Genomic DNA, 15,070 nt, shown 5'->3' with positions numbered 1-15,070 from the left:
ACCAGATAAACAAAGCCCACCTGAGGGTCGAATGCTGGGTTCAGCGACTCCTGTTCCAAGAATATGTTACCTCATTCCTTCTCGCTGCTTGCTCTTCCCTACCCACCAAGGAGCTTTCACCCCCATCAAGGAGGGTCAGTCCCATTCTCCGGGTCATTTTTTTTTCACTACTTCAATCTCAGTCTTCCTCTCCTCTGCCCACCCGATTTCCAGGATGCTGTCTGGGACAGGATCCCCACCTGCGCGTATCATAGTCCAGGGTAAGTCCATTGGGCCAACCCAGGTCTGTGTTGATGAGGACCTTCCGCTCAGAGCCATCCAAGTTCGCCCGTTCGATCTTGGCAATGTGGCCCCAGTCTGTCCAGAAGAGGTACCTGGGACACGATGGTGGCATCAGCAAGGCATGGGAAGATGGCACCCAGAGGTCGAGAGAATACCATTAAGAAAGAGGCATATTCAAGTGCCTCCTCCCCAGGCCCTTCTCCCCTGGGTCTCTTTCCTGCTGGCCAAAAACTTACCCCTTCCTGGGGAAAACAGCGATGGCCCGAGGCTCATCCAGGCTATTGTTGATCAGCACTTTGCGGCAGGAACCGTCCAGCCTTGATGCTTCGATGGTGTTTCGGCCCGTATCTGTCCAATACAAATTCCGGGCCACCCAGTCCACCGCCAGCCCATCAGTGGTCTTCAGCCCACGCCCAATCACCGTCTCCATGTTGCTGCCGTTCAGATCTGCTCGCCTTGAGGAACAGCCCAGGGTTAGATGACTGATCAGATCAGCAATAGGCTGATACCCCTTTAATCCACATTCCCAGAGTTGGATTCCCACTACACTGTAAGCTCCAAGGGGCAGGGACCAAGTATTTATAAGTACATGCATGCATGTGTGCATGCTAAGTAGCTTTTCTGTGACCCTGTGGATTGTAGCCTGCCAGGCTCCTCTGTCCTTGGGATTCTCCAGGCAAGAATACTGGAGTGGGTTGCCATGCCCTCCTCCAGGGGATCTTCCTGACCCAGGGAGCAAACCCACATCTCTTAAGTCTAACCTGCGTTGGCAGGAGGGTTCTTTACCACTAGCGCCACCTGGGAAGCCCATTTGTAAGTACATTCCTCAGCGTCTAGCACAGTAGGAATTCAAAATACTTGCAGACCTAATGAATAAAGTATTGGGAGGACAGAGTGTTTCCTGCTCTAAGTAGGTGGCATTTGGGCCCATGTCTTGCCAGAAGGCAGGTTAATAAGCCCCATACACCTTCAGGAGGAGACAAGGATTGCCAGGTGGTGATTAGAAGAAAGGGAAGATTTTTCAAAATCTACCTGTGCATTTTTTATAACAGTCTGACCTATAGGAGGGAATTCAAGCCCAGGATGGGGGAAGGGGCATGTCACCACACATGGGGGCCTTCTCTAAACTCTACATGCCCACCAGCTCTCAGGATGAGATTCTAATGCACCCCTCAGGGAGAAAAAAGGGACTGCTCCTGTTCTTCCACATGAGAATCTCTGCCGTGGTAAACCCCTCTAACGGTACGTGAACGTACGTGAACGCAGGGTACCACGTTCCTTGGCTGTGCTGGGTGAAAAATTGAAAGAATAAAAATTTAAATAAAACAAAAAATATTTAAAAAACAAAAACAAGCACAACCTTGCAAACCACCATAAACCTTGCATTTGGCTGGTATTTCTGTATTACAGTACACCCAGTTTGGCGATGTGGCCAACTAATCAGTGGGTCTTAGAGGATCCGTGGAAGTCCTGTAGCATCCAGTAGTAGGGGTAGAAGGCGCCGGGTCCCTAGCCTGACTTTATCTGTTTGTTTTACACACTGGACTTCTAGTCCTCCTTAAATAGGGAAATTCCCTGGAGGTCCAGTGGGTGAGACACTGTTTGCACTGCAGGGAGCATGGGTTTGATCCTGGTCAGGGAATCCCGCAAGCTGCAAGGTGCGACCAAAAATATAAATTCATGAAACACGAGATAGGCCGTGCGTGTGCTCAGTCATGTCCAACTCTGTGCCACCCCATGGACTGTAGCCTGCCAGGCTCCTCTGTCTGTGGAATTTTCCAGGCAAGCATACTGGGGTAGGTTGCCATTTCCTCCTCCAGGGGACCTTCTCAACCCAGGGATCAGATGCAGGTCTCTTGAGTCTCCTGCACTGGCAGGTGGATTCTTTTATCACTGTGCCACCCGGGAAGCCTGGCAAAGCACATCAGAATCTCCAAACAAGCAAACAAACAAAAAAGTTTGAAACTCTTCTGGGATAACACTGCAAAGCAACAAATCCAGGTCAGAACTCCCTATCCAAGTTGCCAAATCACTCAGTCCGTTTAGAGGTGAACCCAGGCCATGACCTCAGCCATCAGAGACGGGAAGCAGGTCTGTGTCCTCTGGAGGTTTTCAGGGACACTCATACCTGATAACATCCAGGAACACATCTGTGTAATAGACCTTGCCATCCACGCTGTCGTAGTCCAGGGAGATGACATTGTTGAGCTCGGGGACCGGTACATGCACATCCGTGTGGTCGCTGGTGTCCAGGGAGATACGCCGGATGGAGCCGCGGCTCGAGAAGAGCAGGTATGTCTCAGGAGCGGGGTCGCAGGTCTTCCCATCTCCCTTCAGCTGGATGCCGGTGGGGCAGGCACAGGAAAAGCCCGAGGGCCGGGGCAGGCACAGGTGAGAGCAGCCACCGTTCCTGGGTCCGCACTTGTTCACACCTGGTGACGAAAGAGAGAGAAAGGGGCAAGTTTTGACACCCGGCCCGGAATATGGTCTGAATCTTAACCGAGGCACAGGTTTGATCATGCCTGATGGTCTACTGTTCTGCATAACAGGATTTGGTGCCCAGCAGGGATGAGCTGGAATGAGCAGGGGTATCTCCGGGAGTCCTTTAAAGGGGACAGCACCCTGCCGTGGGAGTATGCAGTACCCGTCGTACCCAGAGGGAACACAGCCTGATCCTGGAGGAGGAGCTTAGGTAGGTCCCTGTCCCTCTGGTTGTAAAGGCATCTCTCTGCTCTGGATAGATCTCTGATGCTGAGACGGCCCCAGAAAGTCAGAGGCCTCTGGCTCACAGCCCTCGGGGTCTTCTCACCCAGGGGCTGTGACCGGTCCACAGCCTGGATGTCCATGAGGCCTGGCAGGTTGGACCTCACCAGGATGACGTTGCTGCCAGTCCCCTTGTCGGCACGGTGGATGCTACGGGTCTGCCAGTCAGTCCAGTAGATATAGGCATCGAGCAGGGTGAGGCCATACGGGTGCTGCACAGGCGATACCAACGTGTGCCGATTGGCACCGTTCAGATCCGCAGCCTCAATTCGCTGTGGAGGAAGGAGAGGGTACCGGGTGGCTGTTAGGAGATGTCCCACGGCCCCCCTATACTCCCAGACTCTGCGCAGGAGCAGGACCCCCACCTCGGTGTGGGCGTCAGCCCAGAGCAGCTGGGAGCTGGCCTTGTCCACAGTCAGTCCGTTGGGCCACCCGAGGTTGCTGTTGATGAGCACGGCGCGGTCGGAGCCGTCCATCCCAGACCGCTCCAACTTGGCATGCTCCCCCCAGTCCGTCCAGTACATGAACCTGGGCAAGAGACGGTAATAGCTGGTTCCTCCCACAGTTCCTGTACACTGGGAGTCCTCACAATACGCCAAACACCGTGAAAAGCATTTACACGTACAAACGGGAGTTGTTTAATGACTACAGAGTTTCAGATTTGCCAGACGAAAAAATTCTGGAGACCTGTTTCACAATAATGTGAACGTACTAACACTACTGAACTGTATGCTTGAAAATAGCTAAGATGGTAAATTTAATGTGATGTTTTTCACGATTAAAAAAACTACTTTCAGGACTTCCCCGGTGGTCCAGTGGCTAAGACTCAGTGTTCACAATGCAGGGGATCTAGCTTCAATCCCTGGTCAGGGAACTAGATCCCACATGCCATAATTAAGACCCTGCACAGCCAAATAAATTTTTTTTTTAATGATTAAAATATTTAAAAAATTAAAAGAAATTTTTAGTACTTTCCATGCATTATCTCACTTAATCCTTACAAGGTCCACAAGGCATGCATTTTCATTATCACCTCCACTTTACAGGTAAGGAATTTGAAGACCACACGTGTGTGCTAAGTCGCATCTGTCGTGTCTGACTCTTTGGGACCCTATGGGGTGCAGAAGCCAGACTCCTCTGATCATGGGATTCTCCAGGCAAGAAGAGTGGAGTGGGTTGCCATCTGAGGACCAGGGAGGTTAAATATTGAACCCAAAGTGACAGACGCAGCTAATAAATGGTGAAAAAATTTGAAATCTGGGTGTCTGATTCCAGGGTTCATGCTTTGAACCTCTATGCTCTACGGCCACCCTGAAGGCCATCACAAGGGAGAGGAAGCGCCCCCGGGAGGTCAGTCTTGGTGCTCCTGCGGGGCGGGCGCGCTCATCCTGCCGCCCAGGGCCCCGGAGCCGCTCTCACCCCATCTCGTGGTACAATACGATGGCGCGCGGGCTATCAAGGTTCTGCCACACCAACACCTTCCGCATGGACCCGTCCAGGTTGCCCACTTCGATCCGGTTGGTTCCCGTATCTGTCCAGTACACTTTCCGGCCGATGGCATCCACTGCGAGGCCATCTGTGGTCTGCAGCCCTGCAGGAAGTCAACAGAGCACACTGGCTCCTGCCTTGAGACAGATGGGCTCTCTCCCCAGCGCTGTAGCCAGACAGGCGGGCCCAAGGCTGGGAGCAGGGCCCACCTGTGGTGATGAGGTCTTCATGCTGCGAGCCGTCCAGACGGGCACGGCTGATCCTGTGCAGCGTGCTGTCCGACCAGTACACTCTTCCTGGAAAGGAAAGGCAGGGCTCAGCCCGGACCTTCGCCCCGCCCCGCCTCCAAAGGAACACACACCGCTGACTCGTGTTCTGAGACGCCTGGGCACGTCAGAGAGCCCTGTGTCCCCAAGGAGAGGAAATCAAGAGAAATATTGTAACAGGATAGCCCTTGGCAGAGATGAAGAACGTGGCCCCCAACCCCATGCCCTCATAACAAAAGAGAAAGTGCTACAGAGATGGGCAGGGGTTGTGCCAGAGGGAACGGGAGGCCTCTAGGCTCTTAGCAGGAGGCAAAGGTGGTAGCGAGGAGAGAGCCGTTGCTATAGGGGCCAGGAGAGCAGGGAGGATCACGCAGACCTTCCTGGGGATCCACTCCAATGGCAATGGTGTTCTTCATGGTGATGTTAATGGGTACCACCACGTCGGCAAAATAAGGGATGTCCAAGGAGACCATGCGGATGTCTATCCTCCTGGCGAAGATGAGGAAACTGTTCATGCCTGCCCAGGTGCGGAGAGAAGGAAAGAGGACAGTCATCCTAGCACTGCCGTGAGAGGATCTGGAGTAAGGCAAGCTGAAGTTCACGCTTTCCGCCTCCATTAGTTTCTAGTTGTGTGATCCTGAGCACATTATTTAAATTGTTTAAGCCTCAGTTTCATTATCTGTAAAATGGGGACAATGACAGGGGGCTGTAGGGATAAAAGGTCAATACAGAAAAACCCTTAGCATTGGGTCTGATTCATGGACACAGTTCTGTATTATTGTCACAAAAGTGAATCTCTTTGAAGTTTAAAAAACTTCACGTTAAGTGAAACAGAGCTTTGCCCACAGCCTGGGACGATTTAGAGCTCCTTTCTCACTCAAATTCCCTAGGAAGTTTGGGTTCAAATGTAGCCTACCATGAAGCATCCCCTAGAGAGAAACATCGGCTTCCAACATTTGGGCAGCCAGCTCCTGCTTCTGAGACCTTTCAATTCAGATTATCATGAAGGTTGTGCTGGTCGTGCCTACTCACACAAGTGCCATTTCCAAAGGAGGTACCACTACCTTGTAATTTATCACATGTTCTAGTATTTACTATACCAATTTGAGGCAGATGGAACTAAAGTGATTTAGTCTAACTGAATCAGTATATTATAACAATTTCCCAACAGAGGAAAATAAAAAAGAAAGGAGCATCTTTTTCTAATATGCATGAAGATGCCATGAGACCTAGTTGGACCCTGCTTCTAATCCTGCCTGCCTGTTCCCTTGCATCTCCTCTTTTTTTAAAAAAGCTTTATCTTGCCCCTAAGCCTCTAGAAGCTTAGGTCCCTCAGACCATATTAGAGTCCACTTGCGAGGAAGGTAGAGAGTCACTGCCCCTGTCCCAAAGAGGCTCTAGCCAGGTCTGTGATGCCTAGACCTACCTGGTGAACAAGTCTTGCCATCAGGCATCACGTTAATGCCTGTGGGGCAGGTACAGCTGAAGCCACTTGGATTTGGGGACCGAAGACACAGGTGGCTGCAGCCGCCGTTCTCCGTAGCGCATGGTGTGGACACTGGGTGGGGAGGAGGGAGTCAACGAGAAGGACCGTGGCAGAGGGAAGCCAAGGAGAAACCAGTGTGGGCCAAGGGCCGGTCACCTGGGGGCCGCCGGCGGTGGAAGACGTGGATGTCCATCAGGTTCTCCAGGTTCTCCTGCAGGGTCTCCCGGTCCAGCCCCGTCAGCCGGTCGGCACTCTGGATACTCTTGGTCTGCCAGTCGGTCCAGTAGATGCGCTCCCCATACAGGGTCAGCCCAAATGGGTGGGGCAGCTGGCTTCCGATCAGTACCTGCCAGGGCCCCAGCGCTTACATCATGCCCCAACCAGGTCTGACAGTACAGGCGTCAAGGGCGCACTCTGCCAGTACCACCTGCTGTGTGACCTTGAGCTAGAGCTGGTTATAAAATATCTCGAGCCTTGGTCTGCCAATCTGTAATAGAATCATGACAGTGCCTGGCTCCAAGGGTTGTGTGATGATTCTAACAGATCATGTATTATTTATATAATCTCAAAGGATCTCTGTACAAGTGACTTACTAACTACAAAAGGAGAAACAGCAACTTCACAGTGGACACCACCTTCACCACACAATCAAAGATGGTGACTTGCTTGGTGGTTCAGTGGTTAAGACTTTACCTTCCAACGCAGGGGATGTGGGTTCGATCCCTGGTCAGGGAACTAAGATCCCACATGCCTTGTGGCCAAAAAACCAAAACATAAAACCGAAGCAATATGGCAACAAATTCAATAAAGACTTTCTAAATGGTCCACATTAAAAACAAATCTTAGAAGAAAAAATTGGTATTGCAATGATGAGACAAGCTGACATCTGCGGCTACTAATAAGACATACTGAGAACTCAGGACACGACTTAATGTAGTATTCCTGCCCCAGATGTATAATCTGAATCCGATCACAAAGATACGTCAGACAAATTGAGGGACATTCTACAAAATAACTGGCATTTACTCTTTAAAGATACAGAGATCAAGAAAGATAAAGAAAAGCTGAGGAAATGTTCCAGATTAAAGAGACATCATGACTTAAAACAACTGTAATCTGGAACTGGACCCTAGACTAAAAAAGAAAAAAAAGTTATAAGGACATCATTGGGGCAATTGGTGGTGACGCTGAATATGGACTACGGATTAGACAGTAATATTGTATCAATGTTAAATTTCCTGATACTGATCACTGAACTATGATTATGAAAGACTGAGTTCTTGTTCTTAGGAAATACGCATTGGACTCTTTGGACTCTCTGGGGTTCAGGGCAGGATATCTCCAATGGAATCTCAGACGGTTCAGAAAAATAAGGTCTGTGTGTGTGTGCGTGTGTGTGCATGTGTAGAGAGAGAATGAGAATGGTATAACCATGTGGCAAAATATCAGTTATTGGTTCTTTTGACTCTTCCTGCAGCTTGTTAAGTTGGAAATTATACCAAAATTAACAGAGAGAGAGAGAGGTCATGGGCCTAGTATGTGACTGGTGATAAATTAGCATTTGTGGTGATGGTTATTAGGAAAGCGCTTATACCCTGGCCCACAAGCCACATGGTCCCTAGTTCGCTTTTATCATCAAGGAGCAGGGACCCCAGGCTCTGGAGTACAGCCATAGTCTCAGAGAAATAGCATTCACCCCACACTGGATATGCCCTAGGCCTCCCTGGGTCCCGTCAGCTGCCAGCCAGGAAGCCCCGTTGGGGAGGCGGTCGGGGCTGTGGGAGGATGCCCATGTGCCACGCTTACCTTCCTCTTGCTGCCATCAAGTCCGGCAAACTCAATCGTCTTCATGCCGGCATCAGCCCAATAGAGCCGCTGGGACCCATAGTCGATGGCTAATCCATTAGGCCAAGTCAGATTGGAAGAGATGATGACCTGCCGACCTGAGGCATCCATGCCGGCTCGCTCAATCTTGGGGCTTGCACCCCAGTCCGTCCAATACATGTACCTGGGCACAGGCAAGGGCGGTCTTACAAGCCTTCCAGTTGAGGATTCAGGGTTCCCAGGGCCCGAGGGTTTCTACTTGCAGTGGCTGCCCCACAGCCTCCCCAGCCTCTTGCCTCAGTTTCCAGCTCCCTCCTGGGTTCAGAGCTGTCTCTGAAGGTCTTACATCTTATATCACTACCAAAAACCACCAAAGGTCTTAAATATTTACTTGACTGGATAGGTTAAAGAATTACGGTACATTAACTTAACAGAATTCTATATAACCATCAAGAAAAAAAAAATCTACTAATCAAATGGGAAGATATCCAAGATATATAGCCAAGTGAAAAAAACAAGATACAGCTACAGTATGTTGTCAAACAAAAACCACCACCACCACCATATGTGTGCATACACAGGGAAGAAAATCTGGAAACACTACCCTCCACTGTTAACAACAGTTACTTTTGGAGAGTGACATTGGAGAGAATTGTCACTCTCGATAAACTGTTTAAAAAGACAATGGCTTACTTTAGTAAGCAGACCAAAAAGCAAAAACAAAAAAGAAAAAGAAGGAAAAAGAATTTTTAGATGTAAAAGATTTCCTTGGCCATGAAGGAGACAGATTGGTCACGATGCTCTGAGGCTGCTCGTGCTTCCTCGGTGTGCCTGTAAGATCTGGCCTCTCTCCCTAGGCTCCAGACTGCACTCTAGTCCTCAGATCGGGGGTGAGGGGAGCTTGCTCCAGAGGGGCAGGCGCTCACCCGCCCATGGGCTCCACCACGATGTCCCGGGGGCGATCAAGGTTCTCCCAGAGAAGGACCGTCCTCATGCTGCCGTCCGTGTTGGCCACTTCAATCCGGTCTGTCCCTACCAAGAAGTCAGTGCGGGCAAAGATATCAACTCGAGTCTTGGTCGTTCACCCTCTTACCTTCCATGCCCAGCACAGAGCTCGGTGTGCCACAAATCCTCAAGAAATACTTTGTGATAAAAGCAATGAACATGGAGGGACCTGAATTTCAAGAAGAAATTCAAGGAATTGATTAGCTCCGTTTCTTGGAAGACTAAGGCTTCTTCAACCCAAGTAACCCATTCTGATAATTTAAGGCCATGCTTCTCCAACTGTACTGTGCCTAAGAACCAGAAGAGCTTGTGAAAATACGGATTCCTAAGCCCCAAAGATTCTGATTGAGCAGGTCTGGAGCAGGGCCCAGGAATCTGCATTTCTAACAAGTTCCCAGGTGATGTTGACGCTGCTGGTCCAGGGACCACACTTTGAGTAGCTCTCATTTAAGGCACTCTCCCTGCCTCCCACACTTACCTGCCTAATAGAAAATGCCTCTTTCACCAAAACAGTGATGGAAGGAAAACCACAGGGTATAGGCTTCTCATCTGAAATGCCTCAAAACATTCTCAAGCATCAGCTGCACAGCAGAAGTAGCTGCCACTTGAATGGCAAATGCCAAACCCTCAGATGTGAGCTTCTAACTTCAGTTCTGCAGCAGCCCAACCACTCCTGACTGACCAAGGACTTCAGGTCAAGACGGAAATGAGCTAGGAGGGACACTAGGTTCTTTCGAGCTGAGGCCAGGGCTTTAAATAAGAAGATCCCAGAGTGTCAGGCCACACGTGCCCTTTACATACCTGCATCTGTCCAGTAGAGCTTGTTGGTGGCCCAGTCAATGGCCAGGCCTGCCGGGCTCTCTAAACTGGTGTCCACTACCACCTGGGCGGGAAGCAAGACTGTATCACCAACCGGACTTGCACCCCAGCTCTGGAGCCCAAACGCCAGCAACTGGCAGGCTGGCAAAGGTCTGGGAGGCCCTTCCCTGGGAAAGGGTGAATCCCACCCCTTCTGCCCTGCCCTCCCTGAGGGCCTGTGCCCCACGTCCGGCCCTACCTCCTGCCCTGTTCCATCCCACTTGGCCCTGCTGATGGTGTCAGTGCTGACGTCTGTCCAGTACACGTGGTCATCCCGCGAGTCCCAGTCAAGGGCCACAGCGCTGCGCACATCAGCCAGTGGGATGACATCGTCGGACAGGTCCTCTGTGTCGAAGCTGATCCGACGGATGTCCATCCTTCGGGCAAAAAGCAGGAACTTGTCAAGACCTGATCAAAGGCCGAAAGGGGTCTTCTTTTAATGCTCTAAATCCGATAACAGTGGCAGACACAGACGCTCGCCTGCGGGACATCTGGTTCAACCACACTTCCTGGGGTCTGGTGCCCTTTGTTCCCTTTGCTTCACACCTCAGACCCCCTCTGAGCGCTGGGCAGCCCGTGCTGGCACCATCAGACTTGAGGAGCCAATGGAAATAGACGCCAGCAGGGCCCAGAAGGGCATCCTGTTCAAGTGTCTGTCAGCTGTATCTCGACTCTCCTCCGCTCTTACTTTGCTCAGGGTCCCCTAGTGGACTGGGCTAGATCCCTGTCAAGCCCCCACCCCACCTCTCTGCCTTCCGCGTCTGCTTCAGGACTTCTGCTCCACTGTGTGGTCTAAGACCCCTTCCTCTATGCTCTTCACGACTCGGGCCAATAATGACTATTTGCTGAGTACCTGCTCCTTGCCCGGCACTGAGCTTCCTGTTTTCCTTGACTTGTCTCATTTACCCTCCTAACAGTCCTTTGTGGTTCACACTATTCTTATTCTCATTTTCTGGATCAACGATCCAGAGGCTAACAGGGGCCCAGGAACTGGCCCAGGATCCCACAGCTACCAAGCACTGGAGCAGGGGACTTGAACTCAGGTCTGACTTCAAAGGTGGAGTTCTGGCCACACTCCTATTCAGCATTTTCCCAGCTGGCTCTTCTCCATCCCCTGCCCCTATTCCAGTCTGTCTGAATATTTCCCAGTCTACTATTCTGCTTAGAAAGGCACTTCCTGCGTCACTTTATCAACTGAACTTCTTTTGGGGGAACTTCCTTGCATCTCATCAAGACCACATGGGAAGAGCTGGGCACAGGAGAATGCAAGGAAACAAGGTTCTCAATTCAAAGTGCGTTGAATGACTCCTGCCTCTGTTCCCTGGAATAGTTTCACTCTCTGGAAAGGACCTAGGTCCTGAGAGAAATTTGGTTTTCACCAGAGACAAGGAGGGCAGCAGGCACGCAGCAGTAACAGAAGAGCCATGATGTGTGAAGCATCTCCCCGGCCCCTGGCTGGGTGTGCCACCCAGTTGGATCACTCCTCTCTGGACTATTCTTAGGAAAAAAATCACCTGCGCCTCTGAGCTAGACAAGGCCCACCCTCTCAAGGCAATATACCTTCAGGCACTCAAAGGAAGCCAAAGCAGCAGTTCAGGGAGCCCCCAGGGAACCCATCATCTTTCACTCACTAGACACTTATTTATCCTGGGCCTCTGTATATAGAGCATCATCAGATGTCTTTACCTTACTCTCTGGCTTAGGGGCTAAGACAGTCTCTAGGGTGATGCTAGAGGTAAAAGTGAAGTCACTCAGTTGTGTTCAACTCTTGGCGACCCCATGGACTATACAGCCTACCAGGTTCCTCTGTCTATGGAATTTTCCAGGCAAGAATACTGGAGTAGGTTGCCATTTCCTTCTCCAGGGGATCTTCCTGACCCAGCGATCGAACCTGGATCTCCCACATTGCAGGCAGACGCTCTACTGTCTGAGCCACCAAGGAAGCCCCAAAGGTAAAGAGCTAGGAAACCGTTCCCTTGCTTTATAGAAGGGTCTGGAAACCTCCTGCTGCCTAGGGACAAAGCGTCCTGGGTGAAATGATCCACAAGCCTGTTTGCAGGGGTTCATGCTTGACTCTGTGGTGTCCCTGAGCCTTCAGGGATGACCGCTGGGCCCTCAGCCCTCAGCTCCTTACCTTCTTCCTCTCCAGGGGCTGCCTGAGGAGCTGGCTCCTCCCCTAACCAGGCAATTCCCAAACTCCTCCCCCTTGTTTGCTCCACCCACCCTCACAAGGCAGGTCCACTGAGGCAGGGGCCCTAAACCCACTTACTCTGGGCACAGGCGTGGCTGCTGATCTTGCGGAAGCCGGTGGGGCAGGCACAGGTGTAGTTCTGTCCACTGGGCAGACACAGGTGGGTGCAGCCTCCGTTGTTGTCCCCACAGCGATTTTTCCCTGCTCAAAAAGCCCAGAGCAAGAGGGTCAGGTGAGGTTGGCAGAAGGGGTCCCAAGGCTAGTGAGTGGGAGTGTAGCAAAGGCACGATCTTCCGGAAGGAAGAAACTATGTCTTCTTATTTTGTATATCTGCCCCCACCTACGAGCAGAGTGAATACCTGACACACAGGAAATGTTTGCATGAATTAGATGGGGGATAGCAAAGCAGAATGAGTCTTTCCTAAGTCTCCATGTTGTACCCTACGGGTCCAGCAGAGGGCGGAATGAGTCCACACCAGCACCAACCTTAAATTTCCTTGCTGGGAAACCTGGCAACTGTTGACAGGTGCAAGGAAGGTTCTCAGAAGCACTGGAAGCTCACCAGGTGGGCGTTCTTTTTTACCTGCAGGCTGGCGCTGGGGGTGCAGGGTGTGGATGTCCATGGGGAAGTGGAGTTTGTTGCGAATGATCTCCTGGTTCTTGCCAGTAAATTTGTTGGCACTATTGATGCTCTTGGTGTGCCAGTCTGTCCAGTACAAGCTGTCTTCAAACACCGTGATGGCAAAGGGATGCGGGAGGCCTGGGGAAAGTCCAGGACGACCTCAGTCTACACATGGCCTGCCCGGCCCCTGGGGCCAGGCCTGGCATCTGTACAAATCTCACCCTCTGCCAAAGGCTTCTGGGGTCTGGGACAGGGTAAGCAGAACGAGAGATGAAGGAGAGCGAAGGAAGGGCCTCACCCTGGCTAATGACAGCCTTGCGGTGACTCCCGTCCAGATTGGCCCTCTCAATGACGTGGTGCTTAGCGTCCACCCAGTACATACGGCGCCCGGCATAATCGATGGTGAGGCCGTTGGGCCAGAAGAGATGGGTATCAGCGATGATGCGGCGGCCAGAGCCATCCATGCTGGAGGCCTCGATGCGGGGGGTGTTGCCCCAGTCTGTCCAGTAAATGGTCCTGGGAAGAGAGAAAAGGACATTGGGAGGCAGGCAGTAGAGGGCAGGTAAGGTACCCAGCATAGTAATCAGGCAGGGGGCTCTTACTGATTTCACCCAGGGAACTCCAACTGGTGGGAAATACATTCTGTTGGGTTTACAGAATGTTTTTCAATGTTTGAATTATTTATTTTATTATTATTAAAAAACAAATTTTTGGCCACATCGCATGGCATGTGGGTCCTTAGTTCCCTGACCAGGGATCCAACCCATGCCCCCTGCATTGGAAGTACGGAATCTTAACCACAGGACCACCAGGGAAGTCCCTCAATGCTTGAATTTAAATGTCTCTAGACAGAGAATGTATTCATTTAACAAAAATATTTTGGAGTATCTGCTATGAGATGAGCATATCTTTTCGTATTGAGAGCATGGCAGTGAACAAAACAGATGAAAATCCTGACCTTGTGAAACAAAAAATACTAGTGGGCTACGACTCGGGACAGGCATTTTCCTCTTGGTCACAGCTCTGCCGCTGCCTTTTGTCATTTTCACACCCGCACACGCACACACATGCCACGTACCGCACACGCACACACATGCCACGTACCACACACACACTACGCTTCTAAACCAGGGGACCTATAACTGTAGGGTCTTAGAAGACACCCCTCTCAATTGACTGCACTTAATTTTTAAAAGCCAGAGGCAAAGAACTTCCCCTGCAAAAGACCTTTCTTCTAATGATAAAATTACTAATTTTTATTAATTCGCTCAACCCTATAAACTAATAACAAAGGTACTAAACAGCTACCACTTACATAATGTGTGTTGTGCCATTTAAAATGCATCACCTCACTTCATCTTCACACAGCTGTGAGGTAGGTATATTTTTATCACCAGTTTAGAAATAAGTAAAATGGAAGCCTAGAGAGATGAACTAGCCCAAGGCCATACAGTCAGTTACCGAAGAGCTGGAAACCCAGGTGCGTCTGGGTGCAGAGCCAAGGCTATTAACACCACACTGTGAGGTCCCCTGGCCCCCCAGTAAAGCCTGGCCCAGGTGGCGGAGGAACTGTCCCTAAAGGATGTAAGAGGAACGTGGCAGCTGGAGTCACAACTCGCTCACCCCTCCATGGGGTGCAAGGCGATGGCCCTGGGCTTCTCCAGGTTCTGCCACAGCAGCACCTTCCGGTGGGCCCCGTCCAGGTTGGCCACCTCAATCCTTGAAGTCCCCGAGTCGGTCCAGTAGAGTTTGTCATGGACCCAATCCACAGCCAGGCCCCCTGGAGGAAAGAGGTCATGGAAAGAGCGTCAGGGCTTCAGCGGGGGCCCCTGTGTGCTATAGAAACAAGGGCAACTCTTGCACGAAGCTGTTTCTTGGGCCAGGCACTCTTCTCACCATTTTACAAACACACGTTTTACCTTGAATTGTTACAACTGTGTGAGTTAGGTGCTATAATAATCCCCATGAGGATGAAGCAACTGAGGCAAAGAGAACTCAAGTAACCATCCAAGGTCATGCGTTTCCTCCTCTCAGCCAATCACATTCCACTTCCGGAATCCTAGCTCCCTGACCCCTACTGGCCCGGGGTTTGCAATTTGTGCCTCAGGGTTTTACAGGGGAACATCATCAGTTCCATAAGCATCTGAGTCAAATGTGCTTAATTAATACCGAATTCTAACCCACTTCCCCTGCTTGTCGAATGGCATGAGATGGCAGAGCGAGCTACTGTTTTTCTAATCTGCAAACATTTGGATGCTATCTATCTGGGTCCATCAGAATATTCC

General features: G+C 50.9%; 1 protein-coding gene across 4 annotated transcripts in view; it reads right to left on the bottom strand.

Moving 5' to 3' along the window:
* Nucleotides 1–15,070, bottom strand: part of LRP4 (LDL receptor related protein 4) — a 53,496-nt gene that overhangs the window by 16,677 nt on the left and 21,749 nt on the right. For all 4 annotated transcript variants that reach the window (XM_070383415.1, XM_070383416.1, XM_070383417.1 and 1 more), the window contains exons 13-30: nucleotides 14,409–14,565; nucleotides 13,084–13,301; nucleotides 12,747–12,923; nucleotides 12,242–12,364; nucleotides 10,172–10,380; nucleotides 9,916–9,997; nucleotides 9,036–9,141; nucleotides 8,092–8,293; nucleotides 6,442–6,631; nucleotides 6,226–6,357; nucleotides 5,176–5,316; nucleotides 4,743–4,829; nucleotides 4,465–4,636; nucleotides 3,411–3,573; nucleotides 3,092–3,317; nucleotides 2,411–2,714; nucleotides 519–737; nucleotides 240–374 (exon numbers count right to left, since the gene is read on the bottom strand). In XM_070383415.1, the coding sequence (XP_070239516.1) occupies nucleotides 240–374; nucleotides 519–737; nucleotides 2,411–2,714; nucleotides 3,092–3,317; nucleotides 3,411–3,573; nucleotides 4,465–4,636; nucleotides 4,743–4,829; nucleotides 5,176–5,316; nucleotides 6,226–6,357; nucleotides 6,442–6,631; nucleotides 8,092–8,293; nucleotides 9,036–9,141; nucleotides 9,916–9,997; nucleotides 10,172–10,380; nucleotides 12,242–12,364; nucleotides 12,747–12,923; nucleotides 13,084–13,301; nucleotides 14,409–14,565 (3,043 nt within the window). The remainder of the gene's footprint in view (nucleotides 1–239; nucleotides 375–518; nucleotides 738–2,410; nucleotides 2,715–3,091; nucleotides 3,318–3,410; nucleotides 3,574–4,464; nucleotides 4,637–4,742; nucleotides 4,830–5,175; nucleotides 5,317–6,225; nucleotides 6,358–6,441; nucleotides 6,632–8,091; nucleotides 8,294–9,035; nucleotides 9,142–9,915; nucleotides 9,998–10,171; nucleotides 10,381–12,241; nucleotides 12,365–12,746; nucleotides 12,924–13,083; nucleotides 13,302–14,408; nucleotides 14,566–15,070) is intronic.

This window comes from Bos mutus, chromosome 15 (assembly GCF_027580195.1).
Source record: "Bos mutus isolate GX-2022 chromosome 15, NWIPB_WYAK_1.1, whole genome shotgun sequence".
Classification (NCBI taxonomy): domain Eukaryota; kingdom Metazoa; phylum Chordata; class Mammalia; order Artiodactyla; family Bovidae; genus Bos; species Bos mutus.
The sequence above is the reverse complement of the archived record's forward strand: the minus strand, read 5'-3'. Positions and strand labels throughout refer to the sequence as shown.